The following is a 25,411-nucleotide window of genomic DNA, read 5'->3' as shown; positions in this document are numbered from 1 at the left end:
GCGTCAGCTCGATTATTCATCGGCGCCTGGCCTGAGTGATGCCACCTGTCCACCTGTCCGGCGCAACCAACATCAGCATCCAGCGACACGTGCTTGAAGCAGGTGCGTCGTGTCCGCAGTCCCTGCTGACGTTTTTTAAAACTAAATCCGTCTGCGCGCTTCATCCCAATGTTCAACCTTGCACTTAAGCTGAGTGTCTGCTGCAGCTTGTCTGCAAGGAGAGGTGTTACTGTAATATTCATTCCGCAGCAACCTTTGAGGTCTTTGTTGAGTCATGCAGAAGTGATTGGCAGCATCAGCAATCAAAGTAAGTATTTTTCTGAAACTGAAACCATTTTCCCCGTAAGGATAGCCGGAATAGGACAAAAAAAACATGTTTGGGCAGAACACCTTCTTGAAATTCAGGTTCTAATCGCACAATTTGATGGTGGATGAAGTGTGCATGCATCGCGACTTCTTCATTAACGTGAGAAGTCTTTGCGGCGTGATGAATAATACACGACGTGCTTGATGTACTACTAATCGAGCATTATTCTCAATTATGACAATCTAAATCACTCTTAAAATAGATTCTCAGTAGCGGTATTCTTTGTCTCTTCTGCTCATTTTTAATGTCTGCCTTGTAATAATTCTGAACATGACTTCTGTCGTTGTGACCTTTCCTCCTGGCTTGACATCTTCATATCTATGACACCCTAGGCAAATGTATGACTTGGTTTCAGTTAAGACCGAAAAACCGCAGTCACATGGGCGGCCAAGCGTGGAAAGCTTCGTTCCTACCGACAAAGCGACCTGGACGGGAAACAGCAGCTCACATTCATGCAAAATTTGCTGTTTATATTCTTTGAAGTGCTTTCATAAGTTTATTTATATCGCAGAAACATTTCAAAGGGCTTCACATGCCCACAGTTGACAATTATTCTCCGCATCCCCTAGAAAGATCAAATATGCACATTCAAGTACAGATCACTGCAGAACCTCTGCTAGCAGGTCTCATAAGAACAAGACTCATGGCTTTCAAGTGCATCTGAAGCCTTTTAAGTGCTGTATTTGTTTGGGGGAGCTTTGCGCCTCGCATCCAAAGTCACTTGCAATTGGCTTCCTGGAGGATAGAAAATAGATAGAAGGATCCCTGCAATCAGAACGCCAGACTATGCAGAGTTCAAGAGTTGAAGCGCTTTGCTCTTAGCAAAAGTGAACTCTGCACAGCTGGAGGAAAAACGGTTGCAGAGAAGACGGAGGCATCTAATCCTCTGGGGTTTGCCCCGACGGACCCACAAACACCATCCTTGTGCCCTGCAAAAAGGTCAAAAGGGACAAGATGGCAAAAAAAAAAGTGTGTATAGGAGGCGAGGGGAAGAAAACATGCCGGCCTCCGATGCATATTCGATGCCCCCAAGCCCGCAAAAACATTGTTGTAAAAATATTTGCGTCTTCCACTCAGCTTTGGCTTCTATTCGCTCGGCTGAACACAACACAGCTATGTACTTTCTAAAAACGACTTTCAGAGGTCACGGTGTAAAGGGCGACCTCAACGTGGCCTCTTAAGGATGTGGAAGATTATTATTTCATGATTTAAATGAAACACACGAAGTTGAGGAATTTGGTGCTAGATGATACAATTACAAGCTTTAGTGACCTCTAGTGGTGAACTAATAAAATGCCTAACGGTGCCACAGAGACACATCATCAGCAGGGATGCGAGCAAATATTCAACATAAATGTTTGCATTTTATTTTGTACATACGCTGGAGTCATTGACCCAGCAAATTGACCATTTGCTATGTTTGTCCCCTTTAGGATTCCGTTGCAGAAAGATGGCGGCGAGACCTATCAGCTTTCTGTACGGTGAGGTCCGACCCATGTAATATTAAAAATGACTAGCTCTATAATTATATCAAATGCATATTTTTATTTATTCATCATGAAATGTTCAATTTGGCACAATGCATAGAATATAAGAATACATATTGGCACGAGCCACAAATCAACTAACATCACACATGAAGAAAGAGAAAGATGAAAAGAAAAAGAAAAAAAACAGAGCAAAGAAAAATCAGCAATTGAACAAAACAACAAATGACAAAAGTTGAGATGCATATTTGGGTGAAATTGGATGTGGAGCCTGCCATATGAAAAATGATGGCATGTTTTGAAATGATGAGGGATGATAAGACTACAATGAGCAGTTACTGAACCAGTTGAATCATGGAAATTGAATTTGATTGTATAGTTATTCACTATTACATGACCGCAGTGAAATGTGTTTTTTTAAATACCCCTTTCTAGAATAAGTTTTACCACAAATCAAGCAGGAAAAAGGTTTCTCTCCAGTGTGTGTTCTTGTGTGTCTGATTAAGCTTTCCTTCAAAGGAAATGTTTTATCACACACGGAACAAAGAAAAGGTTTTTGTCCAGTGTGTGTTTTTGTGTGATTTTTTAATGATCCCTTTGTACAAAAAGATTTGCCACAATCAGAGCAGGTAAAAGGTTTTTCCTCACCATGTGTTTTTAAATGAATGTTTAAATATGCTTTTTTAGAGTAACTTTTACCACAATCTGAGCAGGTAAAACGTGTTTGCGCACCCACACTATGTGTTTTTAAATGAATGCTTAAATCCCCCTTTCGAGAGTAACTTTTACCACAAAATGTGCAGGCAAAAGGTTTTTCCCCAGTGTGTGTCCTTGTGTGTCTTATTAAGCTTTCCTTCAAAGAAAATGTTTTATCACACACGGAACAAAGAAAAGGTTTTTCTCCAGTGTGTATTCTTGTGTGAATTTTTAATGATCCCTTTGTAGAAAAAAATTTGCCACAATCAGAGCAGGCAAAAGGTTTTTCCCCAGTGTGTGTTTTTTGGTGCCATAAAAGGCTTTGCTTTTGAGAATAGCTTTCACCACAATCTGAGCAGGCAAAAGGTTTTTCCCCAATGTGTGTTCTTGTGTGACTTTGTAAGTTTGCTTTCAAAGAAAATGTTTTATCACACACGGAACAACGAAAAGGTTTCTCTCCAGTGTGTGTCCTTGTGTGTATTTTGAATGTTCCCTTTGCAGAAAACGTTTTGCCACAAACAGAGCAGGCAAAATGTTTTTCCCCGGTGTGTGTTTTTGTGTGATATAATAAGTTTTTCTTTTGATAAAACCTTTTACCACAATCTGAGCAGGCAAAAGGTTTTTCTGCACTATGTGTTTTTAAATGAACGCTCAAATACACCTTTCTAGAGTAACTATTACCACAAACTGAGCAGGCAAACGGTTTTTCCCCAGGGTGTTTTCTTGTGTGCGTTTTTAAGGTTTCTTCCAAAGCAAATGTTTTGCCACACACCAAACAAACAAAAGGTTTCTCTCCAGTGTGGATTTTTGTGTGATGTTTTAATGCTGTCTTTGTAGAAAAATCTTTGCCACAATTAGAGCAGGCAAAAAGGGTTTCCTCAGTGTGTGTTTTTTTGTGACGTAATAAGTTTTGCTTTTGAGAATAGCTTTTACCGCAATCTGAGCAGGCAAATTTGTTTTCCCCACATTGTGTTTTTAGATGAATGTTTAAATACGCCTTTTTAGAGTAACTTTTACCACAATCTGAGCAGGTAAAACGTTTTCTTGGGCTCGCACTATGCGTTTTTAAATGAATGCTTAAATCCCCCTTTCTAGAGTACCTTTTACCACAAACTGAGCAGGCAAAAGGTTTTTCCCCAGTGTGTGTTCTTGCGTGTCTTATTAAGCTTTCCTTCAAAGGAAATGTTTTACCACACTGCGAACAAAGAAAAGGTTTTTCTCCAGTGTGCGTTCTTGTGTGAAGTTTTAATGCTCCCTTTGTGGAAAATTCTTTGCCACAATCGGAGCAGGCAGGTTTTTCCCCAGTGTGTGTTTTTTGGTGCCACAAAAGGCTTTGCTTTTGAGAATAGCTTTTACCACAATCTGCGCAGGCAAAAGTTTTTTTTTCGCTGGCAGAATGTGCTTTTAAATGATTGCTTAAATGCCCCTTTCTAGAATAACTTTTATCACAAACTGTGCAGGTAAAAGGTTTTTCCCCAGTGTGTGTTCTTGTGTGTCTCATTAGGCTTTCCTTCAAAGAAAATGTTTTATCACACATGGAACAAGGAAAAGGTTTTTCTCCAGTGTGTGTTCTGGTGTGAATTTTTAATGCTTCCTTTCTAGAATAACCTTTACCACAAACTGAGCAGGTAAAAGGTTCGCCTACATGTATTTTTTTGTGGCTTTTCAAGAATGACTTGCAGGTAAAGGTTTTATCACACCGAGAACATTTCCAGCGTTTCTTGTCAGTGTGATGCGTCATATCACCTTGGGAGTGTTCATCAACAGTGCCAGAAGAGTGTGAGGTTAGTTCATCGCTATCTGATAGCGGAGCAAGGAGGCTGTCTGCTTGTGATCCTCTACAGCAGTCTGCATCACCTTCTACTGTCTTGTGTGGACGTGAGATGCTACCCTGAGGCTCCGCTTTTCTGTTCTCCTCACGATGACCTTCATCTTCATTATCAGCAATAGAAGAGTGTGACGTTATCTCGTCACTGTCTGATGGTGGAGCTTGGGATCCTTTGCGATGGTCTCCATCATCTAAAAGTGGAGGGATGGTGGCGTCTGGTCCTCCATGTTGCTCTCCATTACATTCTTCACTCTTCATGCTGACACCAGGCAATGGAAATATGGTGATGCCTTCTTTAATGTGAGGATGTCGTGACTCCTCGTCTTTGGCTTTCATTTGGGCACACACTGGCTGCTCCGCTTTTCTGTTCTCCTCACGATGACCTTCAACTTCATTATCAGCAATAGAAGAGTGTGACGTTATCTCGTCACTGCCTGCTGGTGGAGCTTGGGATCCTCTGCGATGGTCTCCATCATCTAAAAGTGGAGGGATGGTGGCGTCTGGTCCTCCATGTTGCTCTCCATTACGTTCTTCACTCTTCATGCTGACACCAGGCAATGGAAATATGGTGATGCCTTCTTTAATGTGAGGATGTCGTGACTCCTCGTCTTTGGCTTTCATTTGGGCACACACTGGCTGCTCCGCTTTTCTGTTCTCCTCACAATGACCTTCATCTTCATTATCAGCAATAGAAGAGTGTGACGTTATCTCGTCACTGTCTGCTGGTGGAGCTTGGGATCCTCTGCGATGGTCTCCATCATCTAAAAGTGGAGGGATGGTGGCGTCTGGTCCTCTATGTTGCTCTCCATTACGTTCTTCACTCTTCATGCTGACACCAGGCAATGGAAACATGGTGATGTCTTTAATGTGAGGATGTCGTGACTCCTCATCTTTGGCTTTCATTTGGGCACACACTGGCTCCTCCGCCTCCTCTTTAACTTGGGTGCATTCAGGCTCCTCCAGCTCATGAAGGAGATCACTGGGGACTGCGGGACACAAAACAAAAGTCAAGCTTTGCTCACTCAAGTCTTGATTTTGTTGTATCTGAAATGTTATGGTAGTGTGACTTTACAAAATGTATGTTGTTATATCTGACTGTTTTTTTTTTGTCCTACTCAAAGACTAAAAGGGCTCATCATTCAAAGTCACGGATTTCTTTGTGACAAAATCCGAGAGTGTCGTCATCACTGCATCAGAAGGTAGCTATGATTTTCAGTCAGTTAAGCTAAAAACTAAAAAAAAACGTCAGTGTACGTATGTTCTTGTTAGTGTAAATATGCATTCGTTATTGTACATATGTTATTTTGCATTATTTGGGCCATGTGGCATGCTATGGCATCTTTGCTAGCCACGATCAAGCTAAGCTAAGTTCGCCAGAGAAGTGCACGCGCACCTGGACACGAAGATAAAAATTCTGTTTGAGTCCGGTAAAATAGTGATGCGCGTAATATGTCGAGGCTTTAGTTCGTTCATCACCACTTATTGAAAAATAATTATTTTGAGAATCACGTACCCAAGCCAAGCCACGACGACGACAATAATTGAGCCATTTTGTGATGGCAGGCTACGGGGAGGGCTACGGCAACTCACTAAGGCAAAACAAGACTTGGAAAAGAAACTTAAAATTTTGATTTTGTTTTAATACAGAAAAGGTTAATGAAATTTCATTTCACTGGGGAAAGATGATACAGGTGCCTTAGATGACAAGTGTGGTGACTGAAAATTAAAAATATATCTACCCGATTGAATGACTGTAAGTATCTTATCACCCCAATCAATGCAAGATAATTCTCTTTCTCAATTAATGGATCCAAATTTGCTTTAATGCTAACTTAAGAGTAAGTAAGTCAGTCAACATTAGAGATAGTCATTTAAAAACTTTGTTAAATACAGATGTGATACTACAGCCAATTAAAATGCTTAACGAAAATATGAATTTGATGGCTTTTGGGTATGGATTTCGTCTTTACCAAATGTATTTTTTTTGTAATTTGACGAACTGCCGCCACCGTAAATCTGTTCGTAATTCATTAACTCAACTGCGAACTGCGCTCTGCCGTCGAAGCTTACTCATTGAGTTACACAACAATCCTGTGGGTGGCGCTATTCCACGTGAAGACTGTTTGCCCGTTCAACTCAAACAAGAAGTAGAAGAAGAAACCAAGGTATAGGACGAATGGGAACGCAAAGTTAGTGAGGTAGCATAATTATATAAACCGTATTATTTATTTCCTCGCAATTTCGTTCTTTATTTTTATTTTTTGCGTCATCGAGTTCTTCGTTTATGGTTTTCTCCGTGGTCGCGTGGACTCGCTTTGGTGTAATTTCAGACTTCACGAGCTAACTTAGCTTAGCTTGCTTGCTCCTAACAAAGAGAGGCTGACGTTAGCAACACGGCGCTCGAAAGCAAGAGAAAGTGTTGCGATTGTCGTAGGAAAATGTGTGCAAAAGGTGTAAAAGATGAGTTCGAGGAAGCTCTTTGGCGAAAAAAAGACAACGAGCAAGAACGTCAACAACTGCACGCCGTCTTCCAGAAGCCCCAAGACGGATTACAAAGAGAAGGTTTGATTACTTCTTACACCCAAATGTGTGTAATTCAAAGTACAGCGAGACATCACATCATGGATGGAAGGAACGCACTTGACTTTTCCAAACTGTATATTTGTCTTGTTTCTTGCATACGTCAATAAAATAGATCTTCATCCTGAGCAGCATGAGTGCAACTCCCGCGTGGAGCTGCAGGTGGCGCAGCCCCCCCATATTAAAGAGGAGGAGGAGGAAGAGGATATTACTTCTGTGCCATTTATCCGTGTCATTGTGAAGAGTGAAGATGAGGATGAAGAAGGTGATGGAGACCACTGCAGAGGATCCCAAGCAGATAGTGACAACACGACATTTGCTGGCACTGATGATGACGAGCAAACTAAAGGCAGTACGACTTGCCGTACTGACAACAAACGCTGGAAATGTTCTCAGTGTGGAAAAAGTTTTGGCAACAACTCGGCTTTGAAAATGCACATGAGAACACACACAGCGGAGAAACCCTTTTCATGCACAGTTTGTGGTAAGGAGTTCTCTCAAAAAGGAAATTTGATAAGACACACAAGAACGCACACACGACCCACCACACTGAAGAAGCAATGCTCGGTTTGTGGGATGAGATTCCGTCAAAATTCACATTTGAAAAAGCACATGAGAACACACACAGGCGAAGATTCGTTTTCCTGCTCGGTGTGTGGTAAAGAGTTTTCTCGTAAGTCGGTTTTGACAACGCACGCAAGAACACACACTGGTGAGAAACCATACTGCTGTTCAGCTTGCAACAAAAGTTTTAGTAGTCGTTCATCATTTATCCGACATAAAAAAACACACACTGGTGAGAAACCGTTTGTCTGCTCGCTTTGCGGTAAACAATTCTCTCAAAAGGGAAATTTGGTCAGACACACCAGAAACCACAGTGAACAAAGCACTTTAAAGCCACACTGCTCAGCGTCCTGTGTGCGTTCGGAAACGCCACTGAGAAAACACAGGGGCAGAAAAACAGTTGCTTGTAAGGTGTGTGGTAAAAAATTCTCGCAAAAGTCCATTTTGACAATACACGCAAGAAGCCACTCGGCACAAAAAACATTTTCTTGTTCAGTCTGCGACAAAGGTTTCAGCGGCCGGTCGTCATTTGTTCGACACAAAAGAACACACACCGGTGAGAAACCTTTTCCCTGCTCGGTGTGCGGCAAAAGATTTGGTGAAAAGGCACATTTTGTCGTACACACAAGAATACACACTGGTGAGAAACCGTTTTCTTGCCCAGTCTGTAATAAACGTTTTAGTGCTTTTTCCACATTTTCCCGACACAAGAGAACGCACACTGGGGACAAGCCTTTTACCTGCACGGTTTGTGGTAAAAGGTTTGCCTTGAAGACTTATTTCATGGTACACGCAAGAACACACACGGGGGAAAAACCTTTTTTATGTTCAGTCTGTAACAAACGTTTCAGCGGTCGCTCATCATTTGTACGGCACCAAAAAACACACACTGGAGAGAAACCGTTTACCTGCTCAGTGTGCGGTAAAAGCTTTGCTGGAAAGAAATATTTTATGATACACACTCGAGCACATGCTGGTGAAAAACCTTTCACCTGTTCGGTGTGCAACAAAAGTTTTAGTGTGCAGTCCTCGTTCGTTCGCCACCAAAGAACACACACGGATGACAGGCCGTATTCGTGCTTACTGTGCGGTATGAGATTAACTTGTCGCTCACATTTAGACAGACATATGACGACACACACTGGTGAGAAAATGTTCAGTTGCGGTGTGTGTGACAGGAAATTCTCACGCAAGGACAATCTGAAAACACACAAGTGCGCAGGCAAGATGTAAAGCTGCAAGATTGGAATTCCCCTGCGAAGCAACATGAGCTCATTTGTAGAGTTGATCTGACAGCAGAGCTTAATAAATCGTGCTGACGGTTTTGTCGGAATCTTTTACTAGTTTTGAAACTTGACCATTGTTCCTGGCAGCGCTTTTTGTGCATTGAAAACTACGATTCTGTCTGTTGTGAAATTTCTGCATTGTTAAAATAAATCCAAAACATCTTTAGTTTTTATTTCAACAGCAAAGTGTTATACTGTATTTCTAACAATACTTGAAATAGTGTACACGTAATGCAGGTGCCCAGAGCGCCCTCCTGTGGTGCCACTTGTTACATACATTTACAGCTGTTTGGAGCGTTTCAAAAGGACACTAGCAGAGTACGAGGAGCAATTAATTAGATTAATTATTAATATTCAAATCAAAACGAATGTGTTGAAACTCCGACCAGTTAAGCTTTTGAGACCCGAGAAAATAGAAAATTTCTGTCTGGTCTTTATGAAGGGGGAAAAAGGGGCGATCTAAAACTCGATTTAACCAGACCACTGTTCTTTTAATAGTCATTTTAAAGATGTTTTTGCTGGTTTAGCTTAGAAAAATACATCAAAGATTATGTCGACACATTTGATCTCACTGAAGATCAGAAGGATGATCTGCGTCATCACCGACGTCATCGTCACTACGACAACACAAGTCTCGTCCAACGTTTTCCTAATAAACTTCTCGGATTGTTTGAAGCACATAAAAGTTTCGACACGGGGCTTCCAGACCTCCTGACAGAAAAGGCGACTAGTGCAGTTAGGTTGACTGACTGGCTGGTACATTTCGTGCAGTCTCGGTGCACTTGGAAGCTTCTGCAGCTAGTTAGCTTAGCCTAGCTGAGTGCAGCTTGCTAGCTGCGAACAAAGAGAAGCGGAAGTGAGCGAAAAGTGTGTGAAAATGTGTAAAGTGGAAATGCTGAAGGCGTTGCTAAATCAACGACTCAGTGCGGCCGTCGACGAAATATTTGGAGTTTTTGCAAGAACGATAGCAGAGTACGAGGAGGAACTTTGTCGGACCAAAGAGGAGAACGAGAGACAACGTCAACTGCTGGACGCCGTTTTCAGGCCTCAAGCTGAATCACTTGGAGCAGGTTTGTTTAGTTTTCCTCCCGTTTGTGAAAGAAATGATGTTCACTATCATTATTTCTATCATGAAATCCACGTGAAGGCGAAGAGCCTCGGGCACTGAAGGAGGTCAGCGGAACGAACGTTCAGGCGATCCTATGAGCAAATATAAGAATCGCTAACAGGTGGTGAACGTCCAAGAGCAAACCAAATGGGATGGCTTCATAACTAACATTGAGCTACATTTACAAATCGGTGTTGCTATATCAGTCTAATCTGCCCCCCTGGCGGAACTGTTTTACAATTTTGATTTCAAATTCATCCACCATGTCATCCTTTTCAGTCCTCCAATTCGTTGGTAAATGCAAATCTTGTCAATCCAACTTTAACTAATATATAGAATGCCATTACAAAGACTTAAAATGTTTTGATTTAATAATGTTGTTGTTCTAATTACGATACACAAAATGGAAATAGAAATGGAGTCATTAAAATGACAAACAGTAAATCCAACTGTATTTAATCAGCACGAACACAAACCACATCTGCCATATCTTACTTGTTTTCTTGTTTCCTGCAGATGTCAGTGAGGAAGACCTTCCCTCCGAACAGCAGAAGCGGAGCTTCAGGGTGGACCGGCACGATCCAGAGGTCGTGCAAATTAAAGAGGAAGAAGAGGAGGCTGACATTAGCAAGTCGTCATTGACTGGTGTCCCTTTTAAGAGTGAGGACGATGGGCAGCAGTCACAGCTTCTTCACCATCAAAGTGAGAAGAACAGATGGCCGCAGGCTTCAAGCGGTTGCTCAAGTCAACGCGTGGCAACAGCAAACGACGGAGGAGAATCGCAGGCAGCAGACAGCCTCCTATCGCCGTTATCAGATCATGACAATAACACGTCACACTCTGAAGGCAACATGGCACGGAATACTAACAACACACCCTTCAAGTGCTCTCACTGTGACAAAACATTTGGTACCAAGTATACTTTGACAAGGCACATAAAAAGTCACAGTGCGGGCAAAGAACACTGGAAATGCTCTCAATGTGGGCGAACTCTTGGCGACAGGAGGAATCTGAGAAGACACATGATGGTTCACACAGGAGAAAAGCCATTCATGTGCTCAATTTGCGGTAAAAGATTCTCTCAGAAGGCCAACTTGATAACGCACACAAGAACGCACACTGGTGAGAAACCGTTTTCCTGCTCACTGTGCAGCAAACGATTTGGTGATCGTTCTGCATTAATTCAGCACAAGAAAACACACGCTGGAGCCAAACATTTTGCCTGTTCGGTGTACAACCCAAGTTTCAATGTTCACTCAAATTTGGGACAACACATGAGAACACCCACAGGGAAGAAACCATCGGCTTAGTTTGCTCTCAAAGCTGCACTGAGAAAGATCTTTGACACATATCAGGTCAACCAAATAAACAGGGTACATGATCACACTTTTTATTAGTTTACCAAGCCTATGATAAAAGCTCAACCAGTAGATGCTGTTTACATATAAATATACTGTCTTAGTTGTGCCGCAAATGCTCATCATTGTCCTATGTGTGCTGTTGTCAAATGACTTTAAACCACAGTTAAGTTTGTGTTCATAATGTTTTGAAAATGATGCTGATGTCTCAGTATCAGCTTAAAATATGCTTTATACAGCACACTGGTGTTTTTGTCTATTAAAACACAATAAAAATGGTGAAGCAAATTCATAGCAGTTTCATTCCTTTCTATTGGAATAAGTGCCTTTTTTTAATTGTGTGTCTATGTTGCTAGTTGCTATACCATTTGTGGTACAAGACACACATCGAGGCTCAAATTGTTAGCCAATCTACATTTAGTATTGTGGAAATTATTTAATATTGTTCCATTGATTCGCGCGTTCGTAACTGTGGCACGTAATTTGTCCGGGTGGAGATGCCGTAGAAATAGTTTTGCCGAGGCACTTCCGGGAATAGCTTGTGTTACCAAACACGCTTCACAAATAATCTTCTATGTTTAATTAAGACTGAATGCACTGATGCATCGACACAGAACGTTACTTTAGTAGAGTAAAACGTCCTCCATTAGCTCCGCGTATCTGATTCATTTCTTCTGGTTGCATTGTTCAGGCTGCAAATCGCATAGGTTAGCTTAGCTTGCTAGCTGCAAGCCAAGCAACGCGTCGCTCAACAGAGTTCGCGTACGAGTGAAAAGTGTTAAGAGTGTCGAGTGAAAATGTGTAAAGTCGAAATGTTGAGAGCGATGTTGAATGCACGACTGAGTGCGGCCGTCGAAGAAATATTCGGAGTTCTCGCAAGAACGATCGCAGAATACGAGGAGGAACTTTGTCGGACCAAAGAGGAGAACGAGAAACAACGTCAGTTGCTTGACGCTGTTTTCAGGCCTCAAGATGAACCACACAGACTCAAAGCAGGTGTGTTCAACTTGTTAAAAGTTTTTTTTTTTACCTGTGGTTTACCTTGGTCCCATTCAAACAAGTCTTTAAGTGGAGTGGACGCTCTCCATCATTGCCACAACTACTATGAAAATAATTGGGTGCAATAGAGGGGGGACACCACTAGGTGAATATGTAAATGTAGATTTCCAGCAAAGCTTTGTTTGACTTCAACACACAGCATTTGTTGTTTCTGCCCGGCAGATGTCAGTGAAGAAAGTCTACCTCTTGAGCAGCAGGAGCGGAACCCCAAGGTGGAGCCTCACCAGGATCAAGGGGAAGAGGAGGAGGCTGATCCCTTCCTCATTAAAGCGGATGAGGAGAGAGAGCCCCATCAATTGCTGGAGTTGCCATTTTCCCGTGTCATTGTGAAGCGTGAATATGACGAAGACAAAAGTCAGAGTGGGGCGGAGCCTCCGAGCAGCAGCTCAAGTCGGCATGTGAAGACAGAAAGTGATGAAGACCACTGTGGAGCATCACAGGCAGTCAGCCGCATGGCTCCACCAGCACAAACTCACTCTCTTGAATCTGATGACTCGAAAGGTAATATGACATGCCACACTGGCAACACACACTTGAAATGTTCTCAATGTGACAAACACTTTGTTACCAAGTATACTTTGAGAGTGCACATGATGATTCACTCTGGAGACAAACCATTCATGTGCTCGGTTTGTGGGAAACGATTCTCTCAGAAGGCACACTTAACGACACACACCAGAATACACACTGGAGACAAGCCTTATTCTTGCTCCGCTTGCAACAAAAGTTTCATCGATTATTCAGCAATGGTTAAGCACACAAGGATACACACTGGAGAGAAACCTTTTGCATGTTCAGTCTGCAACTTACGTTTCAGTGATCGCTCCAATTTGAGTAAACACATGAGAAGACACACGGGAGAGAAACCTTTCGGCTGCTCACTATGTGGTAAAAGATTCTCCATTAGGGGGCATTTAACAACACACGCCAGAACACACACTGGAGAGAAACCCTTCACATGTGCCATCTGCAATTTAAATTTTAGCGATCGATCGGGACTGGTGAGACACATGAGAACACATACCGGGGAGAAACGCTTCTCCTGCTCAATCTGTGGTAAGCAATTTTCTCAAAGGGGTCCTTTCAGCAAACACATAGGAATACACTCTGATGAGAAACCATTCAGTTGCAATGTGTGACCAAAGATTCTGCCATCTTAACAAGTACAAGTTTCCTGCTGAGAAGAACGCTGATGCTTTGAATACATTGTGAAGAACCTTTAACCTTTGTCTTGTGAGCTTTAAATATGTATCCAATCCAAAATAAAAATCAAGTCTTCAACTGTTTTTTTTTTTTTGCGGGCTGTTGTGTTTAGCCAGAGTTCAACTGGGCTCAGCCAAGATGTAGCGTCAAAGCCTACACTTAAAAGTGAAGGAAATTGGAACGCCCTTCTTCTTCTTTCCCTTGCTTGTTTTTTTTTTTTCCCCTCCAAACAAGTCAGACAGGATTAGCATCTTAGAGGCTCTGTTCATCTTTGCAGATGTGAATCGAGTCTTTTTGGAGCAGAAAACGTATTTAAATATTTTGGAATAATAGTTAGCCGTATTTTACAGTTTAATACTGGCATTCATAAACATTTTTGGTAAGGATATCAATTGATCACAGTTTTCAGCAGGCCGATGAAGACAAGACGTGAGAGATTATTTTTTAATTGAAACCATCTCAAGCCAGATCAACTGTCGTCACAGCATGACATGCACGGACTTTGCTCATTGGCCGCAAGACGTGCTACAAAAACTCACCTCATTAGAAATCATTTTTTTACATACACTGGGAATGACATGCTTAAATGAACACACAGATACAACTGTAATGAAACATTGTAAAAGATTTTCTTCACAATCTCTTTTATTATGTGTAACAGAGCATGGCAGCAAAACAAATTAGTCATTAAAGCAAAAGTAGTCACTGTAAATATGTCAAAATAAGGTATATAAGATTCTGCTAATGCTAATAATTCTTCACTTTTGAATGATATTGAGTGCTATTAGCGGTTGACCAAAACAGCCGTGTTTGTCAAGCTGATACTTATGCGAGAATTTCTTACCGCACACACTGCAACTATACACTTTCTCCCCAGTGTGTGTTCTCATGTGTCGAACCAGTTTTGAACGTTCACTGAAACTGTAGGTGCAAACGGAGCAGGGAAAGGGTTTCTCCCCGGTGTGTGTCCTTGTATGTGTGCTCAGTTGTGCCTTCTGAACAAAGGTTTTACCACACACTGAGCAAGGAAAAGGTTTCTCCCCAGTGTGGGTCCTCATGTGTTTGATTAGATTATTCTTTTGTGTTACTTTAAGACCACACACTAAGCACGAAAAAGGTTTCTCACCAGTGTGTGTTCTTGTGTGTCTTCTTAAATGCCCCTTTGTCGAGAATTTATTTCCACAGACTGAGCAGGCAAAAGGCTTATCCCCTGTGTGTGTTCGTGTGTGACTTATCAAACTTTTCTTGATTGAGAAGCTTTTACCACAAAGTGAACATGTAAAAGGTCTCTCCCCTGTGTGTGTTCTCATGTGAATTACTAAATTAGACTTTTGAGTTAGCGTAAGACCGCAAACTGAGCAAGCAAAAGGTTTCTCTCCGGTGTGTGTTTTTGTGTGTGTTTGCAAGTATCCTTTCTGACTAAATCTTTTACCACAAACTGAGCAGGCAAATGGCTTCTCCCCAGTGTGCGTTTTGGTGTGTGTTGATAGCTTTGCTTTATAAGAGAACGTTTTACCACAAAATGAGCAAGAAAAGGGTTTCTCTCCAGTGTGTGTTCTCATGTGAACTTTCAAAGCATACTTGGTACCAAAGGGTTTGTCACATTGAGGGCACTTCAAGCGTTTGTTGTCAGTGTAGCACTTCACATCACTTTTAGAGTGTTTTTCAATATCATCGTCACCACGATCATCATAAGTGTCTGAAGTTTTGTCACTGCTGTCCGATAGTGGAGCTAAGCGTCTGCGTGCCTGTAATCCTCCACAAGGGTCTCCATCATCCTCTTCTTCATCGCCTTCGATCTTCACAATGACACAAGACAAAGGCAACCTGTCTTCAACCCCTTCCTCCTCCTCCTCCTCCTCCTCCTCCTCCTCCTCTTTAATGCACAGATTCTCGGGCTCCTCTTTGACGTGGTGGCTCTTCACCTCAGGATGAAGACTTTCAATAGCATCTGCCAGAGACAAGAAAACAAATACAGATAGCACGGAAGAGCAAACTTGGTCATATTGAGTGTAAATACAGTTATTCGTGCAAATAAAGGAAGATACGAAACAAATTGCGATAATTTTAAGAGGAAGAAGGCAAAAACAAACCTGTTCTACGTAATACAAGCTGGGGCTTTTTGAAAACGGCGTCCAGTCGTTGACGTCTCTCGTTCGTGACTTTTGTTTCACAGAGTTCCTCTTCGTACTCTTCTTTTACGTTTTTTGTACACATTTTCACGCTTTAATCACAACCCGTTTCACTTAAACGTGATCTCAGCTTCTGGCGTTGTGTTGCTAACAACGCATCGCTTTGTTCACAGCTAGGAAGCTAAGCTAGGCTAGGCTAAGATAGCTGCGGAAGCCTCAAAAGTGCACCGAGACGAGTTTATCCGCAAACGAAGTCTTGAGACGTGACGTTGAAGCCCCACAATATGATGACGTGATGTGACGAGGTCACGTGGCTTGAATATGTTTATTATTAATTCGGGAAGCATTCGTCCGTGCCGTCATCCTGGAGAGCAGAGCGCATTTCGAGACGTGAGTGGGGTGGACCTAAATGTTTGGCAGTAGATAAAATAACATAAAAACTAATTTGGGTCATTAAAATAAGCCAGTACGGTTCGGGCTAGTTGTTTAAAAGCAGTTCCATGAGCGAGACCACTCAAATAAAGTTGTGACACGTTGTTTGTCCAAGCGAGTTGCCGTACATTTCGCGCCGTGTCGTTCTTGTTGGGTTTACAAAATTATTCTTCCCACTCTGATCGCATTGAAACCACGACACGGGCTTGATTGATACCACTTTCCGGACTAAGACGTCATTCAAAGAAATCTTGGTGTTAGGACAAACGTGTTTATGCTAATTTAGCTTAGTTTTGTGGAGCTGGATGGCTGCGAACTTGGAACAAAGAGCATTTTTTTCTTTCCACGTGCTCATAAATCTCGACACACGACTGCACCCCAGAGAGTTTTAGTTAAGTAAATTGACCATTGTGATTGACTAAAACTTTCCGTCTGCTGCGCGTTGAAACCTTTCAAGTGAGCTTAGCTTAGCTTACTTTGACTTGCTAGCTGCTAACAAAAAGACGGCAAATTAAGTAACACGTAGATCAAGTGTGTCTTGTGTTGCGGTATTCGTTGGGAAATGTGTGCTAGTCAGTCGTCAGAATACGTGGAAAAACTTTCTGGAACAAAAGAGGACGACGAGCGACAACGCCAACAACTCCTGGGCGTTGTGTACAAGCAGCTTCGAGTTGTGTTACACAGAGCAGGTTCGTTCACTTTTTTACTCTTTTACTTTTTACTCTAGTCCTTAAATAATTCAACCTTTACCTTCATGCTGTGCATACAATGCTTTTCTCCCTGCTCATTTTGAATGTGCACAATACTTTCTGAATAGTCTAATACGTCTGATCAAAATCATCTTCACTTTTTTTTTGCTTATCTGATTTGCCCAATAACCTTAAATATATACTTATCAAAAATGATATCATGCAAAATCACATCATATTTGAGTTGATCAAACCATGTGTGTTTGTCTGTTTGTGCCCTGCAGACATCAGTAAAAAACATCTTCATTCTAAGCAACAGGATCCGGATTCCCCTCACGCTAAAGAGAAAGATGAGAAGGAAGAAGGACCAGAACCTGCTTACTCTGAAGAGGAAGACGAGGAGGTCCTTAGCACCAAGTTGCCATTCCCTTGTGTCATTGTGAAGATTGAAGGTGATGAGGAAGAGGGTGAAGGAGACAACCAAGCTGCTCCACAATCAGTTTGTGATGACATAACATCTCACCCTGCTGCCTCCAACAATGAACACTCCAAACGTGGTAGGACATGCCACAAACAAGGCAGCAAAAAACCCAACCAGAAATGCTGGAAATGTTCTCAATGTGGGAATACATTTGGTTCAAAGTGGGGTCTGAAAGTACATTTCAGAATGCACACTGGGGAAAAAACTTTTGATTGCTCAGATTGTGGTAAAAGATTCCCTGCGCAGGCACATTTGGAAGCACACACAAGAACACACACTGGGGAGAAACCTTTTGCCTGCTTAGTGTGTGGTCAAAAATTCTCCAGAAAAGGCAACCTACAACGGCACACGAGAATACACACAGGTGAAAAACCTTTTGCCTGCTCTGTTTGTGGTAAGAAATTTGCTGCCCGAGAAACTTTGGGAAAACACACAAAAATACACACTGGGGAGAAAGCATTTGAATGCATGGTGTGTGGTAAAAAATTCCCAGCCCAGTCACATTTGGAAGCACATGCAAGAATACATACTGGGGAAAAAGCTTTTGTCTGCTCAGTTTGTGGTAAAACATTCTCACAGAAGGGAAACTTAAAAAGCCACACAAGAATACACACTGGGGAGAAACCTTTTGTTTGCTCAATTTGCGATAAAAGATTTGCCAATAAGGAGCAATTGAGAAGACACACAAGAACACATAGTGGCGATAAGCCTTTTCCTTGCTCAGTTTGTGGGAAAGGATTCTCTACACAGGGTTATTTAAAAGCACACACAAGAACACACACTGGAGAGAAGCCTTTTGTTTGCTTAGTTTGTGGTAAAAAATTCACTTTTAGGTTATCTTTGATAGCACACAGAAGAACACACACAGGTGAGAAGCCCTTTGCCTGCTTAGTGTGTGGTAAAACATTCACTTTTAAGATAGCATTGTTAACACACGCAAGAAAACATACTAGGGAGAAACCTTATGCATGTTCAATTTGTGGTAAAAGATTTTTTGCAAAGAGAAATTTAGCAACACACATGAGAACGCACACTGGAGAGAAACCTTTTCTGTGCACGGTTTGTGGTAAAGGATTCTCTACGCAGGGAAATTTGAAAGCACACACAAGAACCCACAGTGGGGAGAAACCTTTTGCCTGTTCAGTTTGTGGCCAAAGATTCGTTCAGAAGGGAAACTTGAAAGTCCATGCAAGAACACACACTAGAGACAAACCTTTTGCCTGTCCAGGCTGTGATCAAACATTTTCTCAGAAGGGATACCTAAGCAAACACATGAGAATACACACAGGAGAGAAACCATTTGCCTGTTTAGTTTGTAGTAAAAGATTTTCTTGGAAGAATCAGGTTAAGAAACACCGGTGTGGTGGTACGAAGAGCAGCTGATGATCATGGAAGCTTGAAATAGACTCAACACAGTGGAGTGAAATGGAAACGTGTTAACAGTGATTTTGTTCTGATGTGATCCTGATGCAAAATAAAAGCCTTTTCACTTGAAGCTTTGACCATTATTTTTCCCTAATGAAGTGGCCTGTTATTAGGTACACATGAAAATGGCGGTGTACCTAATGGAGTGTCCAAGTGACATCACAGATCAAGCAGCCAATCAGAAAGTGGGGGTGAGGGCGGGTGTGGCACTTTTCACTTTCAGTTAAGCTTTGACCATGATACTTCCCTAATAAAGTGGCCTGTTATTAGGTACACTTGAAAATGGCGGTGTACCTAATGGAGTGTCCGGGTGATTCCCTCGTTAAGTGCAGGTGCGTGAAAACTTTTAGCTCCTTTTGAACGTGAAAGAAGCTAAAAGTTTTCACGCACCTGCGCTTAACGAGCGTCACTTGGAAAACATGTTGGAACGCGGCCCCGAGGACTAGAGCTTAACACCAGTGACCTTTGACCATGATATTTCCCTAATAAAGTGGCCTGTTATTAGGTACACTTGAAAATGGCGGTGTACCTAATGGAGTGTCCGGGTGATTTCCTCGTTAAGTGCAGGTGCGTGAAAACTTTTAGCTCCTTTTGAACGTGAAAGAAGCTAAAAGTTTTCACGCACCTGCGCTTAACGAGGGTCACTTGGAAAACATGTTGGAACGCGGCCCTGAGGACTAGAGCTTAACACCGGTGACCTGTGACCATGATATTTCCCTAATAAAGTGGCCTGTTATTAGGTACACTTGAAAATGGCGGTGTACCTAATGGAGTGTCCGGGTGATTCCCTCGTTAAGTGCAGGTGCGTGAAAACTTTTAGCTCCTTCCGAACGTGAAAGTGACCAAAAACTTTTCACGCACCTGCGCTTAACGAGGGTCACTTGGAAAACATGTTGGAACGCGGCCCCGAGGACTAGAGCTTAACACCGGTGACCTTTGACCATAATATTTCCCTAATAAAGTGGCCTGTTATTTGGTACACTTGAAAATGGCGGTGTACCTAATGGAGTGTCCGGGTGATTCCCTCGTTAAGTGCAGGTGCGTGAAAACTTTTAGCTCCTTTTGAACGTGAAAGAAGCTAAAACTTTTCACGCACCTGCGCTTAACGAGGGTCACTTGGAAAACATGTTGGAACGCGGCCCCGAGGACTAGAGCTTGACACCTGTGACCTTTGACCATATTTCCCTAATAAAGTGGCCTGTTATTAGGTACACTTGAAAATGGCGGTGTACCTAATGGAGTGTCCAAGTGACGTCACAGATCAAGCAGCCAATCAGGAGGTGGGGGTGAGGGCGGGTGTGGCACTTTTCACTTTCAGTTAAGCTTTGACAATGATTTTTCCCTAATAAAGTGGCCTGTTATTAGGTACACCTCATGGACACTACAATAGGTACACCACAGGAGGTAAAAAAAATTAATTAATAAATAAATAAGAAAGTGTAGCGAACGATTAGGTGAACGATTTTTTTGAACGAATCTATTGAGTGAACTGATTCTAAAGATTTAGTTCACTTAAAAGAACTGGAATGCACATCGCAAAAATGGACAACGAACGCTTTGCCGTTCTTTTTTCACACGCTTCAACTTTTGATTAAATGTCATTACATTATTGTGCATTACTGCCCCCCTCAGGCGAGAACTTGTACATATACACACTTCTGGTATACAAGTGAACACACAAACACATCTTATCACAAAGAATCTTTTTTTGTTTTTACTAATTATCTAAAGCTTTACATATCATACACACATACATGCATTGCAGTGAAATCGTTAAGATCAAGAATGAAATGCATTCAAGGAGAAAAAGCATACTTAACATTCTACAGGCATTATAGGTTAAAATAAAAAAATCCAATAAAAATACAAAGAAAAAACAAGAAGATAATTTCTTTGAAGCAAATCTTTCATCATACAGTATTTCATGTCTTCTCCAATGGAGAACATCCTGTTTCTTGTTCATGTCAGTATGTATATCACCACCATCTTCACTCTTCCATGGCAACTTAGTGATATCAGCTCCTTTTCTCCTTTAACATTGCTTTCAATCTCCTTTTATTCTGTAATGTGAGGATAAACCGAGAACCAATTACCCCCCTGTGTGTGTTCTTATATGTATTCCCAATTGCACCTTCTGAATGAACCTTTTACCACAAATGAAGCATGAAAAAGGTTTCTCTCCAGTGTGTGTTCTTGTATGCCTAATTAAACGTCCCTTGACAGAGAATCTTTTACCACAAATTGAGCAAGGAAAAGGTTTTTCTCCAGTGTGTGTTCTCGTGTGTCTTGTCAAACATCCCTTCTCAGCAAATCTTTTACCACAAATTGAACAGACAAAGGCTTTTTCCCCAGTGTGTGTTCTTGTGTGAGTTCTTAAATTTCCATTTCTGGAGAACCTTTTACCACAAACTGAACAAACAAAAGGTTTCTCCTCAGTGTGCGTTCTTATGTGTGTTCTTAAATGCGTCTTCAGTAAGAATCTTTTACCACAAACTGAGCAGGGAAATGGTTTCTCACCTGTGTGTATTCTTGTGTGCCTTATTAAACTTCCCTTTATATAGAAGCTTTTACCACAAACTGAGCAGGCAAAAGGTTTCTCCCCGGTGTGTGTTCTTGTGTGTGTTTTTAACTGTCCCAGTCTGGGGAAACTTTTCCCACAAGCTGAGCAGGCATAGGGTTTCTCTCCAGTGTGTGTTCTTGTGTGTGTTCTTAAATATCCCTTTACAGAGAAGCTTTTACCGCATATTGAGCAGGCAAACGGCTTTTCACCAGTGTGTGTTCGCACGTGTACTTTCAAATTATACTTGGCATCAAAGGCTTTCCCACACTGTGAACATTTCCAGCGTTTCTTGTGAGATGTCTTGTCAGATTTGGAGTGTTCATCATCGTCAGTGTCGGTAGAGTGTGTGGTAATGCCGTCACTATCTGACAGTGGAGCTAAGGGACTGCCTGCTTGTGATTTTCCACGGGGGTCTCCATCACCTTCTGTTGTCACATATTGACTTGAGCTGCAGCTTGAATGCTCCGCCCCTCTCTTCTCTTTACCTTTACTGGGATGGGGCTGTGACTTGTGACCTTGCTCTTCATCATCTTCACACTTCACGATGACAACACTCAATGGAAACGTGTTGATATCTGCCTCCTGCTCTTCATCTTTAATGTGGAGGATTTGTGGTTCCTCACGCTCTTTAGTGTGGAAGGTCGCTGGCTCCTGCTGCTCAGGATGAAGACGTTTCTCATTGATGTCTGCATGACACAAAAAGAAACACACACGCTTAGTAAAGTCAGTCTTTGCTTTGCCAAGTTTCGTATTGTGACTTTGACGTCGATGATTGTAGATTATTTCTTTTTGACAATGTTTTATTAGTTATTTGATTTATTTGAACACAGCCATTTTCATTACTCAACAATTTATTTATTACTCAGTGCTTTATTTATTACTCCACACTTTGGTAACCTCAAGGGATCAATAAAGTTGAGTCTAAGTCTAGAACTGATAGAGTGACGAAAAGGTGTGACCTGGGAAAGAAAAGCAATGCGGCTTGAACAGCTAAGTAACCGCTTGGCCGCTGTATGGCGTTTACACCAGTAGATGGCGCAAGCACACTAAACATGGTCCTTGACTGGACTCGAGTGGCAAATTGAAATCGAAAATTGTCGCAAATCTTCTCATTGTGGTCTTGTGATGCAATTTATTTGAGACTATATGATTAAAATATTAGACTTGAAAGTGCCAGAGTCTTAAAGACAAACGGTTGTAACAAAGGAATAATTGTTGGAAAAGAAAGCAGTGACAAAACAAGTAGTAGGACATGTACAAACCTGCTGTGTGCAACGCAACGCGAGGCTGCTTGCAACCAGCGTCCAATCGTTGTCGCCCTTTCTTCTCTTTAGTTTGATGAAGTTTATCCACAAAATCCTTTTTCAAACGTTTTGCACACATTGTCGCGCGACTCTCCCAACGCCGATCTCTGGCTTTGTTTTAAAGCTAGCAAGCTAATCCAAGAGAGTTTCGACGTGCTCCGACACGCATTTGGCCTGGCACGAAGATGTAATGAATGATAGTTTACGACAAAATAATAATAATAATATGGCAAGGAATTAGTACGCACGGGACTAATTCGAGAAGGATTATTCGGTGAAGCACGTCTGTTTTGGCTACGGCTACGCTAACCTAAAGTAGCACTGGATATTACGTAGTACGGCAAGCCAACACGGACAAACCAGCTTTGTGAAAACTATATCAAGACTCCCTCAAGTACCGTCCCAAACAACCACAGACACACTTGTGTACTAAAATATATTTATTTAAAGTAAGTTTTACCATCAAGGAATAACTTAGCAAAAGGACTCTGGTGTGAACCAACACCAAAACAACAAACAAAAAAAAATTCTTCCTTGGAAAATAATCCAATTTAATTTATGTATTGTTTAAATAAAAATACAACTGCTTACCTTCCTTGCAAGCAGGAACAAAACGTAAACAATAATACCAAAAATATCAGTTTACTCCAGCTTAAAAAAAAAGACACTTACTGTTATACATTCCAGAATTTGGACCTAGTTAAAACACAATTCTATCTCTTAAATTGATAACTTGTCAATAAATATTTTACAACACATACTACAACTACCTGGTCCTTTAACTGTGTAAATCTGATGTTTAGGGGAATCTTTCATCACAAACTAAGCGTGAAAATGCTTTTTAGTCAGCATGTGATCTCATGTGTTTAGCCAAGCCTGAATGATCACGGAAACTTAAGGCACAAACTGAGCAGTCAAAAGGTTTCTCTCCAGTGTGTGTTCTGGTATGAATTCTTAGATGTCCACTTGTAGAGAATCCTTTGCCACAAAGTAAGCAGGCAAAAGGTCTCGCTCCAGTATGTGTTCTTTCATGTGTTGTTAAATGTCCTTTTGTTGAGAAGCTTTTTACGCAATATGAACAGGGAAAAGGTTTTTCGCCAGTGTGTGTTCTTTTGTGATTTGTTAAACTAATCTTCTGAGTGAATCTAAGTCCACATACTTCACAGACATAAGGTTTTTCCCCAGTGTGTGTTCTTGTGTGAGTTTTCAAATGTCCACTTACAGAGAATGCTTTACCGCAAACCGAGCAGACAAAGGGTTTCTCGCCAGTGTGTCGTCTTGTGTGTGCTATTAAATGTCTCTTTCCAGAGAACCTTTGGCCACACACTGAACAGGCAAAAGGTTTTTCTCCAGTGTGTGTTCTCATGTGATTACTTAAAGTAACCTTTTGAGCAAATCCAAGACCACATAATGAGCACACAAAAGGTTTCTCCCCAGTGTGTGTTCTTGTATGGGTGACTAAATGTCCCTTTATGGAGAATGTTTTGCCGCATACTGAGCAGGTGAAAGGTTTCTCTCCAGTGTGCATCCTTGTATGTCTTTTCAATGATGACGTGTTGAAAAACGTTTTGTCACACTGAGAACATTTCACATGCTTTTTAGTGGTATGTGTCATACCACCTTTGTGGTCATCATCGTTATTTTCATCATCAGTGTCAGAAGAGTGTAATGTTACATTATCATTATCTGATAATGGAGCCAAGAGGTTGTCTGCTTGTGATCCTCCACAGCGGTCTCCATTGTCTTTTTCTTCTTTATCGTCACTCTGATCGACAGTCAATGAAAACTTGTTGATTCCATCCTGCTGCTCAGTGTTGATGATGCAGGCCTTCGGCTCCTGCTGCTCAGGATGAAGATATTTTTTACTCATGTCTGCAAGAAACAAGACAAACACAATCGGTTTGGTCATGTTTTGCTAATTCAAGTCTCACAGTGTGATTGAATGCTGTGTGTGATATAAATCATAATTTTGCAGGATGACAAATGATAGATCCAATCTTCAATGAACCGCAGGCAAAAGAAAAGCAATTTGACGTTAACAATGTTAGATTAAAAGTAACCCCGGGGGCAATGCAGCATTGGTGAAGTTGCACAATGCCCAGACGTTGCGCTTCACAGATGAGGACTTGGTTACCCGTCTGGACTCTCTGCTGGGCTTTTGTATCCACCTTGCAGCCCTCTTCTCTCTTTTTTGGGTCATTTAAGTGTGGGCCAGTTTATTGTATCTTTTTCCCAACTCAGTTGAACAGGTATTGCGTGGCGTCGATGAACAAAAATGGCAACGGTGGCTAAAATCGTGCAATGTCCGAAGCAAGTGAGAGAAACGAGTGAACAAACCTTTTCGATTTGGGGCGTCCGGGCGTTGATGTCGGTTGGGGTCCTCTTTTGTTCAACAACAAAGTTGTTCGGCATATTCTTCTGCTTTCATGCTTTTCGCACACATTTTCGGTGGACAAGCACACACTTGATTTCGGCTTAGCGATGTGCTGACAACAAGCACGTCTTTTCGTTAGCTGCTAACGAGCTAAACTAAGCATAGCTAGGCTAAGCTACGAAAGCCTGAGAAGCCTCAACGTCCACGAAAGCGAGTTTATCCCAATGATGTTTCAATGAACGATATACTATTCTTATGGCGAATGTGCCGTATGAAGGCTTCTGTGTATTCAGCACAAATTTTCGAACATTTATTCCGTAGGGTGCAAGACAAAGCTTGCGAGACTTCCATTTGTTTGCTAATCACGTGATGACGAGACCGGCGACGCGATCTGAGGCGCGCATGCGCAGAAGGTCGACCGACTAGCGCTGAAACCTTTTTACACCATAGGTAAAAAAAATCTTTCGTGGTTGAAATT

The 25,411-nt window shown here is 41.8% G+C and overlaps 8 protein-coding genes across 9 annotated transcripts; 4 read left to right on the top strand and 4 right to left on the bottom strand.

The window, feature by feature from the left end:
• Positions 1-1,892: 1,892 nt before the first annotated feature.
• LOC148401011 (uncharacterized) lies at positions 1,893-5,981 on the bottom strand. Its single transcript, XM_088371767.1, has 2 exons — positions 5,892-5,981; positions 1,893-5,364 (listed from the first exon to the last, which is right to left on the bottom strand). Exons 1-2 carry the CDS (start codon positions 5,926-5,928, stop codon positions 2,234-2,236), a joined length of 3,168 nt encoding a protein of 1,055 aa, XP_088227893.1. The 5' UTR covers positions 5,929-5,981; the 3' UTR covers positions 1,893-2,233.
• Positions 5,546-8,987, top strand: LOC148401010 (uncharacterized). The gene is made up of 2 exons (XM_088371768.1): positions 5,546-6,940; positions 7,074-8,987. Exons 1-2 carry the CDS (start codon positions 6,817-6,819, stop codon positions 8,753-8,755), a joined length of 1,806 nt encoding a protein of 601 aa, XP_088227894.1. The 5' UTR covers positions 5,546-6,816; the 3' UTR covers positions 8,756-8,987.
• A 411-nt stretch (positions 8,988-9,398) lies between these two features.
• On the top strand, positions 9,399-11,562 carry LOC148401009 (uncharacterized). The gene is made up of 2 exons (XM_088371787.1): positions 9,399-9,878; positions 10,433-11,562. The coding sequence occupies exons 1-2, from the start codon at positions 9,686-9,688 to the stop codon at positions 11,224-11,226; spliced, it is 987 nt and encodes a 328-aa protein (XP_088227913.1). The 5' UTR covers positions 9,399-9,685; the 3' UTR covers positions 11,227-11,562.
• A 199-nt stretch (positions 11,563-11,761) lies between these two features.
• LOC148401008 (uncharacterized) lies at positions 11,762-13,620 on the top strand. The gene is made up of 2 exons (XM_088371785.1): positions 11,762-12,270; positions 12,496-13,620. Exons 1-2 carry the CDS (start codon positions 12,072-12,074, stop codon positions 13,470-13,472), a joined length of 1,176 nt encoding a protein of 391 aa, XP_088227911.1. The 5' UTR covers positions 11,762-12,071; the 3' UTR covers positions 13,473-13,620.
• A 92-nt stretch (positions 13,621-13,712) lies between these two features.
• On the top strand, positions 13,713-18,762 carry LOC148401006 (uncharacterized). Of its 2 annotated transcripts, XM_088371769.1 has the most exons (3): positions 13,713-16,058; positions 16,678-16,789; positions 17,074-18,762. In XM_088371769.1, exons 1-3 carry the CDS (start codon positions 15,990-15,992, stop codon positions 18,651-18,653), a joined length of 1,761 nt encoding a protein of 586 aa, XP_088227895.1. In that variant the 5' UTR covers positions 13,713-15,989; the 3' UTR covers positions 18,654-18,762. The 2 variants fall into 2 exon arrangements, with proteins under 2 accessions (XP_088227895.1, XP_088227896.1); XM_088371770.1 differs by having other exon boundaries at positions 13,714-16,789.
• Positions 14,164-16,279, bottom strand: LOC148401007 (uncharacterized). Its single transcript, XM_088371778.1, has 2 exons — positions 15,630-16,279; positions 14,164-15,487 (listed from the first exon to the last, which is right to left on the bottom strand). Exons 1-2 carry the CDS (start codon positions 15,751-15,753, stop codon positions 14,295-14,297), a joined length of 1,317 nt encoding a protein of 438 aa, XP_088227904.1. The 5' UTR covers positions 15,754-16,279; the 3' UTR covers positions 14,164-14,294.
• A 1,621-nt stretch (positions 18,763-20,383) lies between the features above and the next one.
• LOC148401005 (uncharacterized) lies at positions 20,384-22,912 on the bottom strand. The gene is made up of 2 exons (XM_088371780.1): positions 22,518-22,912; positions 20,384-21,941 (listed from the first exon to the last, which is right to left on the bottom strand). The coding sequence occupies exons 1-2, from the start codon at positions 22,636-22,638 to the stop codon at positions 20,785-20,787; spliced, it is 1,278 nt and encodes a 425-aa protein (XP_088227906.1). The 5' UTR covers positions 22,639-22,912; the 3' UTR covers positions 20,384-20,784.
• Positions 22,913-22,981: 69 nt separating this feature from the next.
• Positions 22,982-25,397, bottom strand: LOC148401004 (uncharacterized). Its single transcript, XM_088371786.1, has 2 exons — positions 24,897-25,397; positions 22,982-24,431 (listed from the first exon to the last, which is right to left on the bottom strand). Exon 2 carries the CDS (start codon positions 24,427-24,429, stop codon positions 23,401-23,403), a length of 1,029 nt encoding a protein of 342 aa, XP_088227912.1. The 5' UTR covers positions 24,430-24,431; positions 24,897-25,397; the 3' UTR covers positions 22,982-23,400.
• Positions 25,398-25,411: the final 14 nt, after the last annotated feature.

The sequence above is a fragment of the Syngnathus floridae genome, chromosome 3 (genome assembly GCF_059516105.1).
Source record: "Syngnathus floridae isolate MCC-2025c chromosome 3, RoL_Sflo_1.0, whole genome shotgun sequence".
NCBI classification, from domain to species: Eukaryota; Metazoa; Chordata; class Actinopteri; order Syngnathiformes; family Syngnathidae; genus Syngnathus; species Syngnathus floridae.
The sequence above is the reverse complement of the archived record's forward strand: the minus strand, read 5'-3'. Positions and strand labels throughout refer to the sequence as shown.